This window comes from Artemia sp. Qi Xiang Cuo, chromosome 6, assembly GCF_049724085.1.
Source record: "Artemia sp. Qi Xiang Cuo chromosome 6, ASM4972408v1, whole genome shotgun sequence".
Classification (NCBI taxonomy): Eukaryota; Metazoa; Arthropoda; class Branchiopoda; order Anostraca; family Artemiidae; genus Artemia; species Artemia sp. Qi Xiang Cuo.
In genome coordinates, this window is record NC_142799.1 from 1,916,834 (window position 1) to 1,927,438 (window position 10,605).

At 37.0% G+C, this 10,605-nt stretch overlaps 1 protein-coding gene across 1 annotated transcript in view; it reads right to left on the reverse strand.

Moving 5' to 3' along the window:
* vap (RAS p21 protein activator vap) overlaps window positions 1-423 on the reverse strand; it is a 132,993-nt gene extending 132,570 nt beyond the window's left edge. The window contains exon 1 of the mRNA XM_089090453.1: window positions 294-423. Coding sequence (XP_088946579.1) covers window positions 294-341 — 48 coding nt within the window. The 5' untranslated portion in view covers window positions 342-423. The remainder of the gene's footprint in view (window positions 1-293) is intronic.
* Between the last annotated feature and the right edge of the window lie 10,182 nt (window positions 424-10,605).

Here is a 10,605-nt window from a genome sequence, read left to right on the forward strand (position 1 = left end):
CAATTCAGGGTTAGGTTGGGTTAGGTATATATAGGAGGGGCTGAAATTCATTTCTGATAGAAATGATTATTATATTTGTAATCAGCATAAAAAAGGCATCAAATGGTGTATTCACTTTATTTCTAACTCAATAATATGATTTGGTAGAACTTTACCGGCATGTTTACTTTATTTGTAAGTCAATAATATGAATAATAAAAAATTTACCCAAAATGTTCCTCATGTAGAAAATAACAAAAAGGAGGAGAGGCAGCTGATTATCATAGCCAAATGGCTACGAATTTAGCACACACCTGCACAAAAGCTGGCCTTCCTATGATTCCACGAACAAAATCAGCCATGTTGTCACAAGCCTCAGTAAAATGGGCTTTAAATTTCAGAACAATTCCATTATTTGTATGAGGCTAATATTTCTGTTTCTTCAACTTATCAAACAGTGATAATATCAGTGTTTCTACTGCTGATTTATTGAAACGCTGAACGCATGTCCCAACACGCCTAAATATTTCTATAAACCAAAACATATCGGTCTTCCTGTACACACTTACGGTGACTTTATACGAAGAACAAAAGCATTTTGAATGAATCTTACAACCTCTTGCTTCCCTTGACCTACTGGTAAATTGTATTCACCAATTCTTGATGGGTAGGGAAGTTCAGGCTTACTTGGGGGGCTCCTACTTCAGTGTTGTGTCGGTACTTAACTGCAGTTCCAAATACTTAAATCCATACTTAAAGACATTTTTTGGAGAGTACTTTAAGTACATACTTAAATACACTTTTCGTTTACTTATCGGCACTTAAGTATCAAGTACCAACCTCTTGCTTCCCTTGAAAAACATCTCGGTCTTCCTGCACACACTTACGTTGACTTAATACGAAGAACAAAAGCATTCAGAAGGAATCTTACAACCTCTTGTATTGGTTCTTAAATAAACAATCATAGCAAAAAAACCATACAACAGGTGCTAATATAAATGAATAAACAAATCTTAAAACGAGTAAGTCTTAAATTGAAGATGTCAATCAAGCTGAAAGCAAACAAAATTATTTTGTCTTTTAAGAATTAATGAAACCCAAAACGAACAGAAATTAAATAAACAATCATAACAAACAATTATACAATAGGTAGTAATATAAATTAATGATAATGAATATAAATAAAGTAATATAAATAAATATTAAAACGATTTGAAACCTAAAGTGTATATACAAACAAAGCTTAAGACGAACAAAAACCACTACAATCAAGAGTTTAGGTTTTACCTCCTTCTCTCACTGTAAAAGCCTAGAACCTCCTGTGTAATTGGCACCGAATTTCAGCACAATAAGATAAGACCACAACTTGTGAAGTTTGAACTTGAATTCTAAACATTAATGTTTTGTTGCTAGCTTAGGATCTGAAACAAACAAGCCAAAAAAATTTTAACCATTACATTTTAAACTTATTTTATATTTTTTTTTAACCAGTGGATTTTCAACCAATTGGTTTACACTGCTGTTTGGAAAATTTATAATTAATGTATTTTGATTCAAACGTTTCTTTCATGTTTTTAAGAAACTCCTTATTTGAAAATAATTTTTTTTCCAACATCAAACTTTCATCAAAGAATCAAAACTAGCATCAAAGTAACAATATAAAAGTACCAAAGTGTCAAATTAAAGAAAGGATCAAAGTTAAAAAGGTATCAAAGTAAACAAAGTATCAAATTAATAATTAGCAGCTTGCACAGCTTACATGCCTTGCACCGTAATTCCAAGTTATCACGTAAATCGCTAAATCCAAGTATCAAAGTAAATAAACTATCCAAGTAACAATAATTAAATTAGAGTCATTTTTCCGGGGCTGGGGGGGGGCGGAAGCATAGTTATTTGGCCTTTGGATTATTTTGAACAAAATGTCGGGATCAAAATTTATATCGGATGTATTTGGGGGAAAGAGGGGGGGGGGGCGTAAATACAGTCCAATCACTTTTGATGACTCTTACAAAGGTAATTATAACTTTCAATTCCCAATCAAACGAGCCATCTCTGAAGTATTTACTACCATCCTTTACGTAAACTTTAAATACCCTCGGGGCATAGCTTATAACACTTGCTGTCGGACTCTGGGGGGATATGTTGACCCCCGAGTTTTTATTATTTGATCTTTAAACTATTTTGAAGAAAATAGTTATCTCAAAATTTTGATTGGATGTATTTGGGGAAAAATGGCCAGGGGTGGGGACTAGCTGCCCTTTGATAACTTTCGAATCTTGAGAAGGGCTCTAGAAATTCTGATCTAAAATCGAATAAGCCCCTTCCGAAGTTTATACGACCATTCCATCCATTAAAACCTTATATGCCCCCAGGGCACATTTTTGACTCATTTTTAACTTTTGACTCATCAAAATATAATTTAGAATCAATTTCCAATCAAATGAGCCACCTTCGAAGTTTATACGACCACCCCTTACATAAGAACCCGCCTCTGGGATATAACTTAAAACCCTTGCTCCCAGGCTCTGCGGGGTTGGGTCGACCCTGAAAATTTTATTATCTGGTGTCTTAACTATTTAAAAAAAATTACTATCTCAGAATTTGTATCGGAAGGATTTGGGGAAAAAGGGAAAGAGAGGGTGGGGCTATTTACCCTCGGATCTCTTTCGACTCTTAAAGAGAGAACTAAAACTTTCCTTTTCCAATCAAATGAGTCCTCTCCGAAGTTTATACGAGCATCCCTTCCATATGAAACATATATGCCCCCAGAGCGTAACTTACATTGCCTACCCCCAGGCCGTGGGGGGGGGGTTGCATCGACACCTGAGCTTTTTATCTGAACTTTGAACTATTTATAACAAAATGGCTATCTCAAAATTGTCATTGGATTGATTTGGGGAAAAAGAGCGCGGAGGGACTAGTTGCACTCGGATCTCTTTTGACTCTTAAAATGTGAGCTAGAACTTTCATTTTCCAATAAAATGAGCCCTCTCTCAAGTTTATACGAGCATCCCTTTTATAAGAACTATATACGCCCCCAGGACATAACTTAAAACGCCTGCCCACTGGACCCTGGGGTTGTGTTAACACCTGATTTTTTGTTATCTGACCTTTGATCTATTTTTGGAAAATGGCTATCTCAAACTTTGTATCAGATGGGTTTGAGGAAAGAAGCATGGGGAGGGGGGCTAGTTGCCGTCCGATCTCTTCTGACTCTTAAAAAGTGAACTATAACTTTCAATTTACATTCAAATGAGCCCTCTCTGAAGTTTATACGAGCAGCCCATCCATAAGAATCATATATGTCCCCGGGACATAACTTGCAACGTAGCCCCCAGGCCCTGGGGGGTTGTATTAACAGCAGAGTTTTTATTATCTGACCTTTGAACTATTTATAACATAATAGCTATCTCAGAATTTTTATGGGATGAGTTTCGCGCAAAAGGGCACGAGGGCGGAGGGGTAATTGCCATAGGATCTCTTTTGACTCTTAAAAAGTGAACTTGAACTTTCAATTTCCTATCAGATGAGCACTCTCAGAAGTTTATAGGAGCATTCCTTCCATAACAACCATATATTCCCCCAGGACATAATGTAAAACACCTGCCTCTCGGCCCTGAGGGGTTGTATCGACACCGGAGTTTTGTCATCTGACATTTGTACTATTTTTAACCAAATGTCTACCTCAAATTTTTTATTGGACGGGTTTGGGAATAAAAGAGTTATTGTTTTCTTGGGGGGGGGGGGGGCTAGTTGCCCTCGGATCTCTGTTGACTCTAAAAAAGTGAACTAGGAGTTTCAATTTCCAATAAAAAGAGCCCTCTCTGAAATTTATACAAGCACCCCTTTCATAAGAACCATAGACGCCCCCAACACAATCTTTATGACAGGAGTTTTTGTTATCTAATTTTTGAACTATTTAAAAAATTGCTATCTCAAAATTTGTATCGAAGGGGTTTGGGGAAAAAAGGGTGTGGGGGCGCTAGTTCCCCTCCGATGTCTCTTGACTCTTAAATAATGAATTAGAACTGTCAATTTTCGATAAAATGAGCCCTCTATCATAGGCAGTAAAGAACGATGTGGGCAGAATGTGTTTTTTTTTCCTCCATACCCGGGCACTTCGTATCGAAGGATTTGTCGTAGAAACTTCGAAAAGGGCTCATTCGATTGGAAATTAGAGTGGCTAGTGCCGTTTTAAATGGTCTAAAGTGATTGGGGGGCAACTAGCCCCCCCCCTCACGGTCAACATTCCCCCAAACACATCCAATCAAAATTTGAGATAGCCATTTTGTTCCACGTAGTTTATTTCCAGATAGAAAATATGCATTTGAGGGGGACACTCGCCCAAAACCCCCGGGGCCAGGGTTTGAAGTTATGCCCTGAGGGCATTTAAGAACGCTGTTGGCACAATGTACTATTTATTATTTTTTTTTCTTTAGAGCAGGGCACTTCATACAGAAGGGGTCGTCGTAAAAGCTTCAAACGGGGCTCATTCGATTGGAAATTGTGAGTTATAGTGCCTTTTTAATAGTCAAAAGTGATTGGAGGGCAACTAGCCCCCCCCCCCCCTCCCCCAGGCTCATCATTCCCCCAAACCCATCCAATCAAGATTTGGAGATAGCCATTTTTTTCAGTGTAGTCGATTTCCAGATAGAAAATATATTTTTGAGGAAGACACTCCCCCACAACCCTCAGGGTAAGGGTTTTAAGTTATGCCCTGGGGGCATATAAGGTTTTATAGAAGGGCTTTGTCGTAGAAACTTCAAAACAGGCTCATTAGATTGTAAATTCAAAGGGTTAGTGCCCTTTTTAATAGTCAAAAGTGATTGGAGGGCAACTAACGCCCCCCCCCCCCCCCGACGCCAATCATTCCCCCAAACATATCCAATCAAAATTTGAGATATAAATTTTGTTCAACGTAGTTGAAATTCTTGAAATTAGGTCTTTTAGGATGATAAGACCATTAGAGCCCTCAGTGCAAGGTTTGTAAGTTATGCCCTTGGGGCATATAAAGTTTATATAGAAAGTTTTTATAGAAATTTCAAAAGGGACCCATTTGATTGGAAATTGAAATTGCCCATTTTAATAGTCGAAAGTGAGTGGAGAGTAATTAACCCCCCTCTTACGCCCCCCATTTCCCCAAAAACATTCAATCAAAGTTTATAGATAGCCATTTTGTTCAACGTAGTTGAAACTCCTGGAAATTATGTATTTAAGGATGAAAAACCCCCCAGAGCCCCTAGGGCAAAGGTTGTAAGTTCTGCCCTAGGTGCATATAAGGTTTTTATAGATAGAGTTGTCGTAAATCTACAAAAGGGGCTCATTCAATTCGAAATTGAGGGGGCTAGTGCCCTTTCTCATGGTCGAAAGTGATTGGAGGGTAACTAACCCCCCTCTCACGCCCACCATTCCTCCAAACACATCCAATCAAAATTTTCAGATAGCCATTTTGTTCAACGTAGTAGAAAGCTCCGGGAATTTGGTCTTTGAGAATGACATGCCCCCAAGCACTCAGGGCAAGGATTGTAAGTTATGCCCTGGGCGCATATAAGATTTTTATTGAAAGTTTTGTCGTAGAAACTTCAAAAGGGCTCATTTGATTGAAAATTGAAAGGGCTAGGGCCATTTTTAATAGTTAAAAGTGATTGGAGAGTAACTACCGCCCCTCTCACGCCCACCATTTCCCCAAACATATCCAATCAAAATTTTCAGATAGCGATTTTGTTCAACGTAGTAGAAAGTTCTGGAAATTAGGTCTTTGAGAATGACATCACCCCAGCCCTCTGGGCAAGGATTGTAAGTTATGCCCTGGGGGCATACGAGATTTTTATTGAAAGTTTTGTCGTAAAGCTTCAAAAGGGCTCATTTGATTGGAAATTGAAAGGGCTAGGGCCTTTTTTAATAGTTGAAAGTGATTGGAGAGTGACTACCGCCCCTCTCACGCCCACCGTTTCCCCAATCGTATCAAATAAAAATTTTGAGATAGCCATATTGTTTAACGTAGTTGAAAGCTCTGGAAATTCGGTCTTAGAGGATGACAACCACCCTAACAGACCTTAGGGTAAGGGTTGTAATTTATGCCCTGGGGCATATAAAGTGCTTATAGAAAACGTTATCGTTTCCAAAAAGGCTCATTCTATTGGAAATTGAAAAGCCTAGTGCCCTTTTTAATAGTCGAAAGTGATTGGAAGGCTTGACATTTTTATAGTGTTAATTAAAAAAAACATTCAGAAAAATAATTTTTTAAAATAAAATTGAAGGATATTTTAAAGTTAACATCAGCATATACAAATAGCTTCTAAACTTAATGCTTAAAACGACCAGAAATTACTATTAAAGAATAAAAGAAACCCAAAACGAACAGAATTTAAATAAACAATCATAGCAAAAAACATACAACAAGTAATAATATAAATGAATAAATAGATCTTAAAGCGAGTAATGCTTAGATTTAATATGAAAATCAAGCTTAAAACGAAAACAAATATTTTGCTATTAAAGTATAAATGAAACTTAAAACGAACAGAAATTAAATAACAGTCAATGCGAACAAGCATACAATATACGAAAATGTAATGTAAATGAATAAATAAATCTTGAAACGAGTGAAACTTAAATTGAATATGCAAATCAAGTTTGAATCGAATAAAAATAACTACAAACAAGAGTTTGGGTATCGTCTCACTGCAGAAGCCTAAAACATACTGCGTCATTGACGCTTTACTGAAAACAATTCTTTGATATATTTTCACTTTTGTAACTTTAAGAAATCAAAAATTAATTAAGATTTTAGGGAATAAATATCAGCATATGTATATTAAATTAATAATACACTTTTTTTTTCAGTAAACTCATTTGAATTTTTTTTCAGTAAAGTACAAATTATATTCTGGCTTTTAGAAAGCATAGGGGTTTTGAACCCTACTCACATTAATTTATGCTCGTTTTGAGTTTGACTCTAGTATTTATTTTAATTTTTGTTCGTTTTGGGTTTCATTTATTTATTGATACTGATTTGGGGTAGTTGTATGCTTGGTAGATTATATGATAGTCCGGACGCCAGGTGTTGAAAATATGAACCTTACCACGACGGAATGGGGCTGCTACGAGAATTAGCCTACCCTCCACCCCCTAAATTGACTATGGGGATTCAAAAATACCAATGACACTTGCTTGCGAGTGGTGGAACACTCCAAAACTTGACATTTTATTATATTCTGGTGTTTCATGCGAGAAAATGCATGTTCCACAAAGTTTCAGGTGCAGTTTTCCGTTCAAATAGAAATGCCTAGAAGCCATAGAATGTTTTGATAACAAACTAACACGATTAGTTAGAAAAAATGGCAGAGTTAAAAAAAATGGCAAAACTAAATGTGTCTTGGACAGTTTTGTACGATATAAACCAATGTGACATTAACATATGACACATAATAATTTTAATTGTTGAAAGAGCCATCAATTAAAGATTTTTTTTCACTGTAATTTTTATTTCAGTTTGAAATATTGTAAGAACTAAAAAAGAGTAAATTGTTAATATACAAGTAAATCGTTTTCAGCGAGCATCCCTTCCATAAGAAATAATATGGAGGATTCGGAGAATCCTTAAATTACAACCCTTGGCCTGAGGGCTTTGGGGGAGTTGTAATCCCCAAAGACCTAATTTCCAGATCTTAAAACTACGTTGAAGAAAATGGCTATCTTAAAATTTTGATTGGATGTGTTTGGGGAAAAGGTGGGCGTGAGAGCGGGGGGGGGGGTTAGTTGCCCTCAAATCACTTTCGACTATTACAAAGGGCACTAGCCCTCGGAATTTCCAAGCGAATGAGCCTTTATTGAAGTTTCTACGACACCGCATCCTATAAAACCTTATATTCCCCCAGGGCATAACTTAAAACCCTTGCCCTAAGGGTTATGGGGGATTGTCCTCCTCAAAAAATATTTTCTATCAAGAAATCAACTACGCTGAACAAAATCGCTATCTCAAAATTTTGATTTGATGTGTTTGGGGGAATGATGGACGTGGGGGGGGGCTTGTTGCCCTCCAATCCCTTTTGTCTATTAAAAAGGGCACTAGCCCTTTGAATTTCTGATTGAATGTGCCTGTTTTGAAGTTTCTACGATAATACCTACTATTAAAACCTTATGTACCCCAACGGCATAACTTAAAACCCTTGCCCCGAGGGTTGTGGGGGAGTTTCCACCTAAATTAAATTATTTCCGTCTGCAAATAAGCTACACTAAAATAAATGACTATCTCAAAAGTGTGATTCGATATGTTTGGGGAAATGATGGGCGTGGGGGGGGGGCTAGGTGCCCTCCAATCACTTTCGACAATCAAAAAGGGCACTAGCCCTTTAATTTCCAATCGAATGAGCCTGTTTTGAAATTTCTAGGGCAACGCCTTCTATAAAACCTTATATGCCCCCCGGGCATATCTTAAAACCCTTGCCCTGAGAGTTGTGGGGGAGTGTCCTCCTCAAAAATATTTTTTCAATTTGGAAATCAACTACGCTGAACAAAAATGGCTATCTCAAAATTTTGATTGGATGTGTTTGGGGAAATGATGGGCATAGGGGGGGGGGTTAGTTGCACTCCAATTACTTTCGAATATTAAAAAGGGCACTAGCCCTTTGAATTTCCAATCGAATGAGCCTGTTTTGAAGTTTCTACGGCAACACCTTCTATAAAAACCTTATATGCCCCCAGGGCATAACTTAAAACCCTTGCCCTGAGGGTTGTGGGAGAGTGTCCTCCTCAAAAACATATTTTCTATTTGAAAATCAACTACGCTGAACAAAATGGCTATCTCACAATTTTGATGGGCTGTGTTTGGGGAAGTAATGGGCGTGGGGGGGCTAGTTGCCCTCCAATCACTTTCGACTATTAAAAAAGGCACTAGCTTTTTGAATTTCCAATCGAATGATCCTTTTTTGAAGTTTCTACGACAAAACCTTCTATAAAAACCTTATATGCCCCCAGGGTATAACTTCAAACCCTTGCCCTGAGGGTTGTGGGGGAGTATCCTCCTCAGAAATAAAATTTCTATCTGAAAATCAACTACACTGAACAAAATGGCTATCTGAAAATTTTGATTGGATGTGTTTGGGGAAATGATGGGCGTGGGGGGGGTGCTAGTTGCACTCCAATCACTTTCGACAATTAAAATGGAAACTAGCCCTTTAATTTCCAACCGATTGAGCCTGTTTTGAAGTTTCTACAACAACACCCTCTCTAAAAACCTTATATACCCCCTGGGCATACATTAAAACCCTTGCCCTGAATCTGGAAATCAACTACGCTGAACAAAATGGCTATCTCAAAATTTTGATTGGATATGGGGAGGGGACTGATGGGCGTGGGGGGGGGCTAGTTGCCCTCCAATCATTTTCGACTATTTAAAGTTGCACTAGAACCCTGGATTTCCAATCGAATGAGCCCCCTTTGAAGTTTCTACGACGACCCTTTCCGTATGAAGTGTCTCTGGGAAAAAATAGATAAAAATAATAATAATAAAACATTGGAGCCGTATGGCCTTTACTATAGGCAACGCTACAGCGTTGCCTCTGAAAGATCGATATGGGTATAATGTATTATTTTTTGTTATTGTTGTTGTTTACACCAGGCCACTTCGTATCGAAGGAGTTGTCGTTAGAACTTCGAAAAGGGCTCATTCGATTGAAAATAGAAAGGGCTGATGCCTTTTTAATAGTCGAAAGTGATTGGAGGACAACTAATCCCCCTTCCACTCCTATCCTCCCACACCCAGCCTTCCATTTGCCCATTATATTTAAAACCTAAATGTTGCCTTAAGATTAAATCAAAATGCACTGTGATAATGCTAATTCCCAATAAGGCATCTCAGCAGTATCCCAAGAACGACTGGAGGTATTATATTCAAACTCTCGGGGCTACTTCTGCTCTTAAAATTTAACCAAATCAAAATAGCGTAAGTGTATTGAAGCTATCAAAGAAAGTAAATAGATTTTTTTGCGAGTATCATGTTTCCATTTTTGCGAGGTATCATGTTTTCCATTTCAGGTCAACTAGAGGAGGTATGAAACTAAATTAAACATTACTATTTGTTTACAGATTTTTAAAAGGGTGTATGTTGTTAAAAATTGTTGAAATTTTTCTCCAGCATTCACATAGCAGGCCAAACTATAAAGTCTTAAAAACTGAAAAGATATAACGAAAAGATTAAAAAAATACAAATGAATGTGCATTGTCAGTTTAATATACATACACTGATATTTAGTAATCAAAATGTTAATATTATTTGATTTTTTTAACTTATAAAAGTAAAAACATTAATATTTTTTAAATAAAGTGCATATTTTGTTCTGGCCATGGGAAGGCAAAGGGGGTTTGCGCCCAACTTGTGTTAATTTCTACTCGTTTTGAGTTTGACTATGTTATTAATTTTAATTTCTGTTTGTTTGGGTTTCATTTATTTATCGATGCTGATTTGTGGTAGTTCCACGCTTGGTAGATTATTTGATTTTTTTTTTGCTCATTTTTTGCTTAACAGAGTTCTTTACTTTTCTTTGAAAAACTTATTTTGTGGAATTTTTTTTAATAAATGACGTTTATACGAACATCTTTTCCATAAGAACATATATACCCCAA